Source organism: Physeter macrocephalus, chromosome 11 (genome assembly GCF_002837175.3).
Source record: "Physeter macrocephalus isolate SW-GA chromosome 11, ASM283717v5, whole genome shotgun sequence".
Classification (NCBI taxonomy): domain Eukaryota; kingdom Metazoa; phylum Chordata; class Mammalia; order Artiodactyla; family Physeteridae; genus Physeter; species Physeter macrocephalus.
The window spans coordinates 178,178,124-178,195,379 of NC_041224.1; the positions used below are offsets into that span (position 1 = coordinate 178,178,124).

The following is a 17,256-nucleotide window of genomic DNA, read 5'->3' on the forward strand; positions in this document are numbered from 1 at the left end:
TGTTTGTTCTTTAATTCTTCTAGGTCTTTGTTAAACATTTCTTGCATCTTCTCGATCTTTGCTTCCATTCTTTTTACGAGGTTCTGGATCATCTTCACTATCATTATTCTGAATTATTTTTCTGGAAGGTTGCCCATATCCACTTCATTTAGTTGTTTTTCTGGGGTTTTATCTTGTTCCTTCATGTGGTACATAGCCCTCTGCCTTTTCATCTTGTCTGTCTTTCTGTGAATGTCAGCACTGAATTCTTAACAACTTCAAGTCTTCCAATCCATAATCATAGTATATTTCTCCATATATTTAAACCTTTATTTTTTCTCACCAATGTTTTGTAGTTTTTATTGTACAACTCTATCACATTTTTTTTGTTTAGATTTATCCCTAAGTATTTATATATTTTTATGCTATTGTAAATTGTATTTTTCAATTTCAATTTCTGGTTATACATTGTTAGAATATAGAAATATAGTGGATATTTGTGTATTTACCTTGAATTCTGCAACTGTGGTAAGCTCATTTATTAGTTCTAGTTGCTTCTTTGTAGGTTCTATTTCTGCAAAGATGGTCATGTCATCTGTGAATAAAGGCAGCTTTAGTTCTTCTTTTCTAATTTGGATGTAATTTCTTCTTTCCTCCTTCCTCCTGTTACCTTGTTGTGCTGGCTCAAACCTCTAGAACAATGTTGACTTAGAAGTGGTGAGAATGGACATACTTGCCTTTCCAATCTTAGAAAAAAAAATTTCATTCTTTTTCATAGTTACATATGATGTTAACTGTAGTTATTTTTGGTAGATGCCCCTACCAGTTTGAGGACATCCCCTTTTATTCCTAGTTTGTTGAGAGTTTTTATCATGAATAAACGTTGGATTTGTCAAATGCCTTTCTCACATCTATTGAAGGGATAGTGTGGTTTTTCTCTTTTATTTTGTTAATATGGTGGAATTTCTTGATAGATTTTCAAATATTAAAATAACGTTGTATTACTGGGATAAATCTCACTTTATTATGATACATTATCTTCTTTATATCTTTATGGAATTCTATTAGGTAAAATGTGTTAAGAATTTTTAATGTATGTTCATCAGGGGTATTGATCTATATTTTTCTTATAATATGTTTGTCTGGTTTTGGTATCAGAGTAATTCTGGCCTCATAAGTAATTTGGGAAGTGTTCCTTTCTCTTCAGTTTTCTGGAAGAGTTTGTGTATAATTGATATTATTTATTCCATAAATATTTGCTAGAATTGACTAGTGATGAGACTGGCTTGGCCTGAAATTTTCTTTGTGGGAAGATTTGAAACCTCAAATAAAATTTATTTAGTAAATATAAGGTTATTCCAATTTTCTGTTTCTCTTTGAGTGACCTTTAGTAGTTTGTATCCTTCAAGAAATTTATCCATTTCATCAAAGTTATCTCTTTGGCATAAAGTTTTTCATACTATTTTAATTATTTAAAAAATATCTGTATAATCTGTAGTGATGTCACCTCATTTCTCTCATTCCTGATATTGGTAATTTGAGTCTTTTCTCTTTTTCCTCTGATAAGTCTGGATAGAGATTTATCAATTTTGTTGATCTTTCTTAAGTATACATTTTTGTATCATTGATTTTTCTCTATTTTAAAAAAATAATAAAGTTATTTATTTATTTTTGGCTGTGTTGGGTCTTTGTTGCTGCATGTGGGCTTTCTCTAGTTGAGGGGAGAGGGGGCTACTCTTTGTTGTGGTGCATGGGCTTGTCATTGGGTGGCTTCTCTTGTTGCGGATCACGGGCTCTAGGTGCACGGGCTTCAGTAGTTGTGGCTCGTGGGCTCTAGAGCACAGGCTCAGTAGTTGTGGCTCATGGGCTTTGTTGCGCTGTGGCATGTGGGATCTTCCCGGACCAGGGATTGAACCCATGTCCTCTGCATTAGCAGGCGTATTCTTAACCACTGGGCCATCCAGGGATGCCCTGATTTTTCTCTATTTCTTTTATTTTAAAAAGCGATCAATTTTGCTTTTAAACATTTTTTTTTCTGCTTAAAACTTAGGTTTCTTTTTTTTTCCACCATAAAGTGGAAGTTGAGGTCATTATTTGGGGATTTTTATTCTTTACTATTATAGATTTTCAGTGCTTTTAATTTTCCTCTAGGTTTTGCAGCTGTATTACACAACTGTTGATATATTGTTTTTTTCATTTTCATTCAGTTAAAAATACTTTCTGATTACTTTTTGTATTTCTTCTTGATCCATGGATTATTTAGGAGTGTTTAGATTACAAATATAGTTGTGGCTCATGGGCTTTGTTGCTCTGTGGCATGTGGGATCTTCCCGGACCAGGGATTGAACCCATGTCCTCTGCATTAGCAGGCGTATTCTTAACCACTGGGCCATCCAGGGATGCCCTGATTTTTCTCTATTTCTTTTATTTTAAAAAGTGATCAATTTTGCCTTTAAACATTTTTTTTTCTGCTTAAAACTTAGGTTTCTTTTTTTTTCCACCATAAAGTGGAAGTTGAGGTCATTATTTGGGGATTTTTATTCTTTACTATTATAGATTTTCAGTGCTTTTAATTTTCCTCTAGGTTTTGCAGCTGTATTACACAACTGTTGATATATTGTTTTTTTCATTTTCATTCAGTTAAAAATACTTTCTGATTACTTTTTGTATTTCTTCTTGATCCATGGATTATTTAGGAGTGTTTAGATTACAAATACTTGGGAAATTTCTACATACCTGTTAGTGATTTCTAATTTAACTCCATTGTGGTCACAAAACATACATTGTATGTTTGAATCCTTTTAAATTTATTGAAATTTTGTTTGATGTCCTATAACATGGTCTATTTTGGTAAATGTTCTGTGTGCATTTGGAAATAATGTATATTCTACTGTGTTGTGTGCAATGTTCTATAAATGTCAATTATCTCAAGTTGGTTAATAGTGTTATTCAAGTATTCTGTATCCTTTCTGATATTTCTGTTTGTTTTCTTAGTTATGAGCAGCTTGAAATTTGTGACTATAAGAGTAAATTTGTCTTATTTACTTTTTAAGTTCTGTTAGTTTCCCTTCATTTATTTTGAAGCCCTGTTGTCAGGTGCATAAACATTTAGGATTGTTATGTTCTCCTGATGAATTGATTCTTTTATCATTGTGAAAGACCCTTTTCATCCCTGAAAATATTTTTTACTGTGAAATCTACTTTGTCTGTTACTAACAGGCATTCTTGGTTTATTTTGATTACTGTTAGCATGGTATATCTTTTTCATCTTTTTACTTTAACCTATTGGTGTCTTTATTTTAAAACATGTTTCTTATAGACAGCATTTAGTTGGGTATTGCTCTTTCATTTAAATTCTATATAACAATCTTTTCCTTTGACTTGTGTATTTACCCTGTTTTAATTTAATGTAATTTTTGATATGGCTGGGTTTTAATCTAGCATCTTGCTATTGTTTTTTGTTTGTTCCATCTATTCCTTTTTCTCCTTTTTTGGTTTTATGTTTTCCTTATAGATTAATTTTGCTGTTATTTTGTGATTTTTTTCTTATCTCCTTTGTTGCCTTATTATCTGTGGATTTGTGTTGTGGTTTATTTTTAGTGGTTGCTTTAGAGTTTATAATATACATTTTTATCTCTTCAGTCTACCTTCAAGTCTTAACTCTTTTTGTATTGTATGAGAACCTTAGAACAATATACAGATTTTCAATTTTACCCCTCAGGGTCTTTGTGCTATTTTTGGCATAAATTTTACTTGTACATATATTACAGTCCCCTACAATACATTGTTATTATTTTTGCTAGAAACAGCAAATTATTTTTAAAATATTTTAATAATAGAAAAGTATTTTTTATTTCCCTTTGTATTTACTATTTTTGCTGCTTTTCATCCTCTTCTGTAGATTCAAGTCTGGTATAGTTTTCTTTCTGCCTTAAGGACTTAGAATTTTTGTTTTCAACAGTCATGCATATTTTAAAGAATTTAACTGGAGAAAAATGACCTTTTATATTTGCCCAATCATATGCCGTTTCTGTTGTTCTTCCTTCATTTCCGAAGTTCCAAGTTTTCCTCTGTTATTATTTCTCGTCAACTTGAAGAACTTCCTTTAGCGCTTGTTTTAAATAGGGCAGGTCTGCTGATGACAAATTCTCTTAGTTTTTCTTCATCTGTCAAGGTCTTTATTTCACCTTCATTCCTGAGGATATTTTTACTGTCTATAAAATTCTGGGTTGACACTCCTTTCTTTCACCATTTTCAGTATGTCCCACTGCCTTTTAACCTCCATAGTTTCTGATGAGAAGTCCACAGCATTTAAATTGTTGTTCATATAATGGTTCCTTTTTTCCCCTGGGTGCTTTCAAGATTTTTTTCTTTGAGGTTTTCAGCAGTTGGATTGTGGTGTGTCAGGGCTTGGATTTCTTTGATTTCTACCCTCTTTGTGGCTTGCTGAATCTCTTGACTCTAAATTTATGCCTTTCACCAAATTTGGGCATGTTCAGTCAGTATTTCTTTTCTGCAGTGCTCTCTTTTCCCTCTCCTTCAGGAACTCCATTGACAAAAATACTTAAGCTTCTGATATTATCTCACAGGTTCCTAAGTCTTTGCTTATTTTTTCTTTAGATTGAATTATTTCTATTGATCCTTTTTCAAGTTCACTGAGTCTTTCTTTTGTCACTTCCATTTTGTTATTGTACTTATCCCATGATTAAAATTTTTTTTTTCAGTTCTAAAATTTCTACTTAAAAGTATATATATATATATAATTTCTGTTTCTCTGTTGAAATCATCTCTCCATTTATTTCAAAGGTGTTTATCTCATTGAGGATTATTATTTAATAGCTGTTTAAATGTGTCTGATAATATGGATCAAACGTCTGGGTCACTTCAGGGTTGGCATCTATGGTTTCTCTTTTCTCATGGGTACTGTTTACATTTTCCTGGTTTTTGTGTGTCAAGTAATTTCAGAATATATCCTGCATATTTTGAACATTATGTTGTAAGATCCTGGGTCCTATCAAAATCCTGTAGAGAATAGTGATTTGTTTGTCTTAACAGGCAACCAAGCTTGTTAGATTCATATTGCAAGTTCCTTCTCTCCTGTGGTCAGTGGCTCCATTTTCAGTATTGTATTCAAAACCTTTGTTATGTGGAGCCACTAAAGGGTTAGTTTCAGACTGGGGCAGCGGTTATGTGGTACTCCACTTCTCAAAGCTTTAGCTGTGCCCCTTTGGCCGTGTTCCATGCACCTGTAGCTTAGGGATTGTCCTGGGATGTGTGTCAGTTCATATACAGAAGTAGAGGATTCCCTTCTCAGCTATCTCCTCTTTGGAATTTCTCCCACGCTGCCTGGTTCCCTGGGCCTCCTTTCCTGGTTCTTCTGCCCAGAGCAATGGAGTTCTTTCAGAATGTTAGCCTTCTCCCTTGTCACACAGTGTCCATAAGGGATCCCTTTCAAAGCAAATTGGCCAGAGAAAATAGAGGAAAAAATAACATGAATTTCCCTCCGTTTTCCCAGTTCTTCTATTCAGGTTTTTTTCCCTTCTGGTTTTTAGGTATTTGCGCTGCACTGCCAGAGCTGTTGGGATTGGCATCAGGGCAGGGCTAGGAGAGCAAGGAGATATTTTAAAAATTTCACCCGATACTCTCTGGCTTACAAGGACCCATTTTCTTGTTCCTCTGGCCAGGATGATGGATTTATTTCAGAATTTTTGCTGTCCATGTCTACTGTGTAATTCCTTGATTCAGTCTGTCTGTGGGTCAACATCAGGAGTTAAAAGACAAAAAAACTCCCCCAAACCGCAAAAGTAAAAACTAAAACAAACAAATAAAAAACTAGAACCTTACCTGTCATATGGGTATTTCTTCACATTTTGACTTCCCTCTTCAACCTATCAGCTGTTATTTACTTTTCAAAATCTTCAGGTAGTTGCTTCTTGAATTTTGTCCAGAGTTTTTAGTTGTAATTTATGAAAGAGAGTGAGAGACCATAGTGGGTTTGCTCCATTTTGGTTTAAAACTAGATTTTGTTCATTTTAACAATTCAGTCTTGGGCTTCCTTGGTGGCGCAGTGGTTGAGAGTCCGCCTGCCGATGCAGGGGACACGGGTTCGTGCCCCAGTCCGGGACGATCCCACATGCCGCAGGGCGGCTGGGCCCGGGAGCCATGGCCGCTGAGCCTGCGCGTCCGGAGCCTGTGCTCCGCAACGGGAGAGGCCACAACAGTGAGAGGCCCGTGTACCACAAAAAAAAAAAAAAAAAAAAATTCAGTCTTTTTTCTCTCCAGTATGTTTTGAAATTTTCAATTGCTATGTCCTCTAGTTCAGTAATGTTCTCTTTTGCAGTGTCTCATCTGATGTTAATCCCATCTAATATATCTTTTCCTCAAACATTGTGCCTTTCATCTCTAGAAATTCTTTGAGGGGCTCATACATCCTCCATGTCTCTACTAACCTTGCTCAGTCTTCCTTCTACCTTCTTAAACATATGTTATGTATAGTTGTAATGACCATTGTAATGCCTTGCTCTGTCATCTGTGTCACTTGTGGGTTGAGTTGGGTTTAGAGACCAGAATCTGAGTGTTGTGGTTGGTCATTGTTTCTAGACTTCTTCTGTGGACAGAGCTAAGAAATGTTTTTCTTGTTAAGAAAAAAATATATCATTGTTTATGCTGACTTGTCCAATTCAAATTTAGCATTACAGAATTTTTCTTTAGCTTCTTTGTTTTTATATGTTTTTGATCTCTTTTAAACTGAAAAATTTTATTTCTGTCTTCCTTACCACAATTTTTTGGGTATATGTGGACACTAGCAAGGTAATGACTGAAAACAATTGAAGATGTCTCACAGTTCTTTTTGTCCACAAGGTATATCCAATTAGGGTTTACCATCAGGTTACTGGTTTTCTGTTCATAATGTATATTCAACTGAGGATCTGCCTTAAGCTACTATGCTTTAATGTCTCTTAAAATAAATCCCATTTGTGTGATTAAGCTACCAACTCAATACATGTTTAGTTTCATTTGCTTAATTTTGCTTTCACATTTTAGAGCCTGCTTTTTAAGTTAATTTTGTTGTATAATTTTATAAAATACGTACATGATTCTGGAGAAGGGATTGGAAAACTACAGCCCATGGGCCCAATCTGACCTACAGCCTGTTTTTGTATGGTCCTTGAGTTAAGAATGATTTTTACATTTTTAAATGGCTGTAACACACACACACGCACACACACACACACAAGAGAATGCAACAGTGACTAAATGTAGCTTCCAAACCCTAAAATATTTACTGTCTGCCCCTCTATAGAACACACACACACACACACACACACACACAAGAGAATGCAACAGTGACTAAATGTAGCTTCCAAACCCTAAAATATTTACTGTCTGCCCCTCTATAGAAATCCTCTACTTTCTGCCTCTAGCCCTGTTTCCCCCATTCTGTCCTCTCCCCTCTAGAGGCAGTCTGACTGATTTATTTGTTTAGTTTCTGGTTTATCTTTCTGCTGTTTTTATGGAAGCAAACACAAACCTCTCGTATTTACTGTACACCCTTTTCCTCTCCACCTTGCTTTTGCACTGAGCAGTGCCTCCTGGAAGCCAGCCCACAGCAGGTGGGGAGATGGGCCTCACTCTTTTTTACAGCAGCACACATGGTATTCCAGAGTGTGTCTGGACTGATGTCTGTTTAACTGGTCCCTTCTTGTACATTTGGGTTATTTCTGCTTTTTAAATTTTACAAGTAGTGCTGCTTTCATCGGCCTTGTGCTTATGTTTTCTGGTGTTTGCTGCTGTAACTTTGGGATCAGTTCCTACAAGTTGGGTTGCTGGGTTATGTATATTGCTGAGTAACAGGGCACATGCTGTTTTGCTTGGTGTCGCCCAAATTCTCTCCATGGGGACTGTACCATTTTGCACTGCTGTCAGCAGTGTGCAAAGTAAGTAATGCCCAACAGCCCCCTAACGGAATGTGTTGTCAAACTTCTGGCTTTTCTAATCTGACGAGTGAGAAATGATATCTCCATGTAATTTAAAATTTCGTTTCTTATGAGCAAGATTGAAGGACCAGTTACATTCCTTCTCATATGAACTCTCTGTTCACTTCTCTTGCCCATTTTTCTATAGAGCTCTTGGTCTTTTTCATCGATTTTTAGACCCTGTCTGTGTATTAAGGACAGTGACCTTTGCCTGTAATATAACTTGCAAATATCTCTCCCGTTTGTCTTTTTTATTTTTCTTAATTATTTACCTGTTTTTTATGCCGTGCAATAATGTCTATTATTATTATTACTACTAGTATTATTTTCATGTAGCCAGATTTATGCATCTTTTCTCTTATTGCTCTGGCCTTGGAGTGATAACCAGGGAAGTTTCCCCTACTCTCAGATTGTAGAAAAATTCAGTCATACTCTCTTTTCATATTTGTATAGTTTCTTTTTTTTTTAAATATAAATTTGTTTTTTTAAAAAAAAATTATCCACAGAGCACTTTTGGTGTACACTATCCCATGTGATTGGCTACTTTTACTTGTGTGATTTTAAACCGTAGAAAGGGGCTCTTTACTCACCTCTCCAGTTTGCCATTGTGCAGAGACTCCTCGCATCTTAGAATTTGAAGAGACCAATATATTCAAGGGGAAGGAATTGAAATTTGGGGAGAAGGGACTTGCCCAGGGACTCCCAGCCCCATCCCAGGGACTAGCTCTGGCCGGCCTGGGAAGAGGTTTATGAGCATCTGCTGTGTGTTGGCCGCTTGGCCAGGCCTGTCACCATCCTTCACGCCCAAGCTGTAGGTCCTGCTATTAGCCCCACCTTATAGGTGTGGAGACTGAAGCACTGAGAGGTGAGCTGCCTGCCCAGCGGCGCGCAGCCAGCGATAGGCCATCAGGCTCAGATACCCGGGTGTCTGCCTGAGAGCTTGGCCCTCCCGCCTCCGGGTGTCTGGCGGTGGCATGCATGCAATGAGCCCTTCCCTCCCCTCCCCGCTCCACGGTCTTGGAGGTCCTTGGCGGATGAGGTGTCCTTGTCTCCACGCCGAGGGCCACGGAGGGCCCTGTGAATGAACACCATCTCCCAGGGCGCCTGCTGGAGCCGGTGGCAGCAGGTCCACGTGCACTGCCTCAGCCCCAAGGGCCCGCCTGCTACTGGCAGCCAGAGACCTTTCAAGTTGTCCTTTCGTTCGTCCGTCCATTTGTTTATCTGCTCATTCCCTTATCCAGCCCTTAATTTAGCACAACTTACTGATGCCTGCAGTGTGCAGACCCAGTCCTGGCCAAGGGTGCCCCAGAAATGTGACAAGCATCTGTCCCCAGGAACTCACAGTCCTGTGGGGCGGGCAGGTGGCCTCGGCCATCCTGGGGGGCCCAGAGCAGTGTCTCCCTCACTTTCCCTCCAGGCTTGGGTGCAGAGGACTGGCCGGGGTGGAGGGGAGGCGGAGCTGGGGCCCCCAGCCCTCCCTCTTTCTGGGGTCCAGCGGCGCATAGACGCGAGAGGCTGGCTTGTTGTCCAGCCCAGACCCCTGGTGGTGATGACTCGAAACCAGCCGCGGAGCGGGCAGGGGTGCCCCAGGCACACAGTGAGCCGGCAGCGGGCCAGCACCGGAGCCTACCCCCCAGCCCTGCGCACCTCGGAAGTGGCACGGCCCGGGGGAGGGAGAGGTGAGCCTTCGGATGAATCCAGAGCAGCCCAGAGCTACCCAGGTCGTTTGGTGGGCCAAGCAGACAAGATTTTAAGGATATTAGGTGATTTTCATCACACCTGCATGTGTCTTCATCACGTCTTCCATTGTTCCCAAAGCCGTAGACTTCTGGCCAAGTGTCTACAACTGTCTGCCGACAGAGGCCCTGGTTGCCAGAAGAGTCTGAGTGAGGCTCCCTCTGGATCCAGCTAGTTAGGCCCGTGTAGCGCTGTCCCACGCCCCTGGGATGGGACGTACCAGCTGTCGGTGTAATTAAGGTTGCCATAAAACCCACCAGCTAGACACACAAATGGCTCCTTTGCTCTTTCCCGGGGCAGCAGCAGTTGAGAAGGCAAGTAAATCATGTTCAGCGGCAAGCGCTTCAAAGGTCAGCCTTCCACTTACAGCAGCGTTATTGGCAGGGATCGCCCGTAACACGGCTTGTTTCCCGGCCATTCGATTTTATGACGCCCTAATGAATTGGGCCATTTCCATCCATTCTCAGGAAGTGTACAGAACAAGGGTTTTCGTTCTCCTGGAAAAGGCAGGTGGTGTGTTGGTGGGCACGTGGGTAGTTCTGCCGGGGACAGGCCGAGGACCCCTGGCACGTGGCTTCTCTGGGCCTTCACACCGCCCTCTGGGAGCAGCTTCCCCCTGCTGCCATCAGGAGATGACTTCTGTGAAACCCCCGGCCTGTGGCCGGAACTCAGCGGGCCCTCCTCTTCCTCCAGCCTTTCCTGGGTCTGTGTGTTTCCCGAGTGCATGTGGGGATCCAGGTGCCGCCGCTGGAGAGGGGCTCAGGTGCCCACGGATGTCACGGTCCTGCCCATCGGCAGCCATTCCCTATGGGCTCTTGGGGCTGTGTCCCCGCCGCCCGGGAGGAGACGCGCCTCAGTGCACAGGCCACATCTAGGGACGTGAGTTGGGCCGGACTTACTCCTCTCCCGGCACTTGCTGCCCCTGCCATCCTTGATTCCCTGCTCCTCGCCTGGACTGGGGTGATGGGGAGGGCGTCGGGAAAGGCGGCAGGAAGGCCTTCAGGCCCCATGTGGCCTTGGCAGATGGAGGTCTGGGGTTGCTGGTGGAGAGGGTGGTTTAAGTCAGAGGTGACCGTGGCGCTGGGGGTGGGAGGGGGGATGGATCTGGAGCCATGATGACGGGCCCTGCTCCCTCCCCTCTCTTCCCCCCAGAGCAGATTCCAAACCCTGCCTTGGGACGGCGCCGTTCTTTGAGTCGGGCTGTTGTGCACTTATCAGAGCATATGTTGGGGACTCTGGTGGTCCACGTCCCCTCCCAGGCCCTAGACTGCTGCCCCAGCTCCAGACTGGGCAGGCCAGAGCATCTGCCAGCAGCACAGCTCCTGTGCCCCTCCTGGCCGGGGGTCTGGAGCTTTCCTTCCAGTCCACACTCCAGGAGACTCATGGCCACCTGGGAGGGCAAAGCGGGCAAGTGGGATCCTGGTGCACAGAGTGGGAGAGGAAGGGAGGGAGGGAGGGAGGTGGGCAGTTCCACACTGCCTGGGGAGCAGCTACGCAGGCTGGCCAGTGTTCAGAGGCCTGCAGGGCTGCCCTCACTTTTCTACCCCTGCACTACTCCTCAGGCTCCAGGGGGCCCACCCTGAAATCGCCCTAGCCGAGGGCTGCTTCTGAAGAGGCTCAGAGAAGGTAATCGTTTGTTCCCCACCCTCCCCCAGTTTACTGAGGCAGGACTTGGCCAGCAGGAGATGGGTACGTGGGCCCCAGAGAAGCACCACACTCTGGCCCTGCGCCCTGGAGCAAATCCCTGCATCTCTCTGAGCCTCGGTGTTCCTCATCTGGAGAATGGGTCTCAAAATACCCCTCTGTCTAAATTGGATTTATGGAATGCTGCATTTAATGTGAATTTGACTTATATGTATTTGAAAGAGGATGATAGAAAATCTAGGTCTGAAACATTTGAAAGTTTATAAACTCCAGTTATTTATTTTTTAGTTATTTACTATTTAAAATTATGTTTATTTATTTATTTTTGGCTGCTTTGGGTCTCCGTTGCTGCTGTGCGTGGGCTTCTCTAGTTGCGGCGAGAGGGGGCTACTCTTCCTTGCGGTGTGTGGGCTTCTCATTGCGGGGGCTTCTCATTGCGGGGGCTTCTCTTGCTGCAGAGCTCGGGCTCTAGAGCGCAGGCTCAGTAGTTGTGGCGCACGGGCTTAATTGCTCTGCGGCACGTGCGATCTTCCGGGACCAGGGCTCGCACCTGTCTCCCCTACCTTGGCAGGCAGATTCTTAACCACTGCACCACCAGGGAAGCCCCTGAACTCCAGTGCGATCTTCCGGGACCAGGGCTCGAACCTGTCTCCCCTACCTTGGCAGGCAGATTCTTAACCACTGCACCACCAGGGAAGCCCCTGAACTCCAGCTTTTAAGTAAGTGAGAAGACAGCTCGTTTCACGGCCGGCTGCCGAGGTGCCGGAGAGCTGTGTTTATGCTGTGGCCACATGGTGGCGCCCTGGGAGCTGGTAAACAGGCCGCCAGGCCCGGCAGGCGGGCCCGAGGCACCGTGCCCGCGGCCGGTTGCTCACTATTGCAATTTAAAGTCGTGTCGCCCAGGAGTTTACTGCGTGGAGGTACATGTTAGTCAGGGGACCCTGCCCAGCCCAGTTGCTGTAGGCTGGAAGGTTCATGTGAGAAAACACCCTGAAGGAAGCAGAACAACAGCTTGACGCTTAATTGTGTTAGTTTAGAGACAGGAGGCTGTGGAATGTTATTGATGCCATAAGAAAGGAAGAGTGTCTTTAAAGCTAACTTACATGCTGTGGTTCTGGAGAACACTGGCTCCCACGATGCACTTACCACTCCAGGGACGTTAGGCCGAGGCTTTGAAAGCTGTGAATTACGTGACCTCTTAAGAAGCAAGACCCTCGCACAGAGTACGGCCCTGGTATTGATGGGCCTTCAGGTGCCCTTGGCTAGGCGTGGGCCCTTCCCTAAGCTCTTCTTCGTCGGGCCCCCGCTGCTCTCCAGGGGACCAGTCTGACTGGGGAGATCTTCATGCCTCCCGGGCCCACGCACCAGTGGGTGTGGGGAGGGCGTGGGACGCGGAGGACCGTCCGCTGTGGAGGTATCACGGGGCAGGTCCTGAGGTCACCCCGCAGCAGCCCCACCTCCACGCTCCGGCTCCTCAGCCTGGGGGCGCGTCTTCCAGCACCAGCCTCTCGAAACTCTCCAGCCCTCAGGGCACTCGGTGGCCCTCCTTGTCCCTGACTGTGGGCACCCGCCCTGTTGCCCTGGGGCCCACCGGCATGACGGGTGCCCTCTCTTGCAGGTGGTGAGAAGCTACAAGGCCACCATCCAGCAGACCCTGGACATCCTCTTCCTCCGGGAAGGCTCCGAGTTTCTGAGCAGCACAGATGCTTCGAGCCGGGACTCTGCCGACCGCACCATTATTGCCTGGGATTTCCGGAGCTCCGCCAAAATCTCCAACCAGATTTTCCACGTGAGAAACCCTGTTTGGCATTGCTTTCAGTTTCAGGGTGCATCCGTGTAGTCCCAGGCTGTCTAGGGCCCCAGGTCACTTCTGCGGAGATGGTTCAGCAGACAGGACCTTTGGAGACAGATGGGCTGCCTGAAATCCGTAGGGTCGGGGAGGGCAAAATGCAGGTCCAGGCCTGCCCAGAGAACCTTCCGCTGGCTCCCAGATGGGAGTGACTCCCTAACGGTCCTCTCACTCGTCCTCCGCCCAGCACAGCCTGGCCCCGGGGTAAGGGTGTGCGGGGTGGTCCAGATCCACGGCAACGCGGATGCACGCCCGAGACACCCCTACCCTCCCTCCGCCACCCCAGCCAGCCTGCAGGGTTCCACCTTGCCCTGGCTCAGTGGTTTTGGCAGGGGCTGTGACTCAAGGGTTCAAGCGGGGACCCCGAAGGTAGACCATCTGCATTAAAATCCTGCATTCACCACTTACAAGCAGAGGGCCGGGCCCATCATCGACCCTCTTTGATTCTCATTTTTCTCTTCGTAAACTGAGGGTGAGAATGTTTCTTGCCTCATGGAGTGGCTTTGAGAATTAAAAGACATAAGTACTCATAAAGAATCTAGCACAGTGCCAGGCACAGGGAGGTCTCCATAAAATGCCCTACCTGTCGTCACCAGCACCTCTAGTACCATCACCATCTCCAACACCATCACCACCATCACCCTCACCACCATCATTATCATCACCGCCATCACCAACATCGCTACCACCACCCACCGTCGTATTTTAAGATTTCAAATTAGCTATGGCTAATCTCTTTGGTGCTGCCACCCTGAATTTAAAAATATATGTCAGGTGTATATATATACACCATCTTCCTGTCCCTGCTTTCTCCCTTGTTCTTAGAGGATTCTAAGTGACCCTGAGCCAACCTGCCTCTAGACCTTCACTTCAGGGTTCTAGTGCAACCCACTGAGAAAGATAAGCCCTGGGAGGGCCCGGAGGGGCACGTCTGGCCATCGGGGCATCCTGCCTCTGACGGCCCTGCAGAGACCAGGGAAGCAAGTGAGGTAGAGAGAGTGCTGTGTGCCTGGGCCACCAGCCCTCCTCGGGTCGCGCCTCCTCACCTTCTGTGCAGGCAAAGCAGGCACTCCGCCTGGTAGCATCACACCAGGAGCTCATTATCAGGTTACCATGTGCCTCTGACAGCACATAAGTCTGCATCTATGGTTCCAACTGCTTCTGACGTCACCCTCTGAATTTGGGCTCATTTAGAGGCTGTGGCTTCAGGACATCACTTAGAACATGGAACAGGTACAATGGAGAAGGGAGCTTTTAGGGGTGTTTCTGTGTGACCGAGCCTGTTAAACAGTGAGATTTCCCCTCCTGTTTGGAACCCCTTGTGCAGGCGTTTACCTCCCCGCTTGGCCAGTCGCCTTCTCACTCACTATGCGTTCTGGCTGCACGGGACCCTGGGCTGGGCTGGGGACCCTCGGCGGCTCACTGGGGAGGTGGGGAGATGGGCGTGCGGATTCGTTTTCTATCGCTGTGTAACAAATTACAAATTACCATAAACCTGGTGGCTTAAATCAATAGAAATGTATTCTTTCAGTGACGGAGGCCAGAAGTTTGCAAAAAGTATCACGGGGCTGAGATCAAGATGTTGTCAGGGCCCGCTTCCCTTGGAGGCTCGGGGGAGCATCTGTCCCTTGCTTCTTCCAGCTTCTGGTGGCTGCTGGTGATACTTGGCTTGTGGCTGCGTCACTCCAGTCTCCATGCCAGCATCTTCAGGTCTCTCTCTGCTCTGTCTTCACGTCGCCTCCTCTGTGTGTCTCATCTCCTCTGCTTCCCTTTTATAAGGGTGCATGTGATTGCAGTTAGGGCAGCAATACACGATAATCTCCTCCTCTCAAGATCCTTAAGTTAATTATATCTGCAAGCTCCCACCGCCCTTTTTTTTTTTTTTTTTTTTTTTGGCCATATAAGGTGACGTTCACAGGTCCCGGGAATTAGGACATGGAAGTATGTGGTGGGACATTTTTCAGCCTGCTCCAGAGGCCATGAGCCAAGGAGTGCAGGGGGCCCCTAGAAGCCAGAAAAGACAAGGGAACAGATTCCCCCCTAAAGACTCCAGAAGGAACAAAGCCCTGCTGGCATCTTGAGTTTAAGTCAGCCCAGAGAGACCGCTGCGGACTCCTGACCTCCAGAACTGTAAGATAATAGATGTGTGCGGCTTTAAGCCACGGAATTGGAGGCATTTTGTCAGAGCAACAGCAGGAAATTCGCCCAGACCCCTAAGCCGAGGTCTGGGCAGAGGGCCCGAGGCCCCACGGGCAGAGTTTGGGGGGTGAGTCCGTCTGAGGCAGAAGCCCAGTTGGGAGCCTCCTCCACCCTCTCTGTGGCCCTGCTCTTTCTCAGGAGAGGTACACCTGCCCCAGCCTCACCTTGCACCCGAGGGAGCCTGTGTTCCTGGCACAGACCAACGGCAACTACCTGGCCCTCTTCTCTGCCGTGTGGCCCTACCGGATGAGCAGGAGGCGGCGCTACGAGGGGCACAAGGTACCTCGTCCCCGTCCCCCAGGCGGAAGGTTGTCCCACTGACAACGCCGGCAAGGCGCTGGCGGCCCCTGAGGGCACGGACCGTCTGTGCAGGAAACTGGTGCTTTCTGTTCCCCGGGTGACCCCGTGCCACGTGGCCTGGCGTCCACTCTAGGCCCCGGGCCACATCTGCTGGGCAGGGACGGTTTCCTTGACCTGTCAGCTCACGTGGACAGGTCACGGGGCTTGGGGAGGGGGCGCAGGACGGAACGGAAGTGGGGCTGTTTCTCCACCTGCCCCCTTTCCCTGCTGAGGGCTGCCTCGTGGGGCAGAGCCAGTGCGGACCCAGCGCCTGGCGCTGAGGCCAGGTGCCGTCAGCTGTGCTAGAGCTGGGCTGTCCGGATTACACGAAACCAGCCTTGTGGCGCGGGCCCCGTGCCGGCGCCCCGGCCTCAGGGCAGGAGCTCGGCCGCTGGGTGTGAGGCCCAGCCCTGCTCCTGGGCCGCCCCCCTGTGGGAGGGGCAGGCGGGGCTGTGCCCCTGTGCCGCGTGGCCTGCTCACCCCGGGTCACTCTCTGCAGGTGGAGGGCTACTCGGTGGGCTGTGAGTGCTCTCCGGACGGCGACCTGGTGCTGACGGGCAGCGCCGACGGCCGGGTCCAGGCGTACAGCTTCCGCACGGCCGGCCGCGCCCGCACGCTGCGCGGGCACACGCAGGCCTGTGTGGGCGCCACCTTCCACCCCGTGCTGCCCTCCGCCCTCGCCACCTGCTCCTGGGAGGGTGACGTTAAGATCTGGCACTGAGCCTCCCAGCGTGGAACCTTCCGGACACCGGCCGGGGTGGGTGGGTGTGTGAGATGAGGAGGACCTGAGGTTGGCTTCGGCGTCAGGCTTGGGTGGACGCTGCCTCCTCCGCCCTCTGAGCCTCAGTGTCCTCATCTGTAAAACGGGGACAAGCATCCGTGTGTCTTGGGGTTCCAAGGACTTCATTAGCAAAAGCACCTGGCGTGCTGCCGGTAAATGCGCAATAAACGTGCGTGTTTTGCGATTTCTTAGGTTATTTCGGCGGCAAATGTGCCTCGGCTCCCCGTTCGCGGGCCTGCTGGAGCTTGGAGACGAAAACTGGGGCGGGAGCTGGAGGGGGGCAGCCCCCGGGGGCTCTGGGTCCAGGTCTGCCCGCCCCCGGGTCTCACAGGGCCTGCTCAGGCGCGGGCCACCCTCTCCCTCCCCCGAAGCGTGGCCGGCGGGGTCCCCGGGTTCACCCGAGCCCTGGGCCGTCTGCGCTCCTCCTCGCCCACTGCCTGTCAGGTGTGCGCGCCGCCCACGGGAGCGCGTCTGCCCCGGGGGAGGGAGCAACGTGGAGAAGTCAAAGGGCCCTCGAGGAGCCTCAAGCAGCCCTAAGCCCCAGGAGCCCGAAGGTCCACCGATAGGTGAGGGTGGGGACCAAAGGTGCACGTCTCAGGACAGGGGCATCCCTGAAGCCCTGGAAGTCTCCCTGGAGGGGGCAGACCATGAGCCTGTGAGGAGGGTGTCCCTGGCAGGGGGTCAGTGAGAAAACAGAGGGGACCCGAGGAGGAGGCCGCAGGAGCAGGTGGTGCCCAGCCTGGCCTCTCCAG

The 17,256-nt window shown here is 47.6% G+C and overlaps 1 protein-coding gene across 1 annotated transcript in view; it reads left to right on the forward strand.

Annotated features, from left to right (window-relative positions):
• Positions 1 to 16,686, forward strand: part of WDR25 (WD repeat domain 25) — a 74,239-nt gene extending 57,553 nt beyond the window's left edge. Inside the window, exons 4-6 of the mRNA XM_055088715.1 lie at positions 12,955 to 13,125; positions 15,523 to 15,663; positions 16,223 to 16,686. Of these exons, the coding sequence (XP_054944690.1) occupies positions 12,955 to 13,125; positions 15,523 to 15,663; positions 16,223 to 16,444 (534 nt within the window). The 3' untranslated portion in view covers positions 16,445 to 16,686. The remainder of the gene's footprint in view (positions 1 to 12,954; positions 13,126 to 15,522; positions 15,664 to 16,222) is intronic.
• The last annotated feature ends 570 nt before the right edge of the window (positions 16,687 to 17,256 follow it).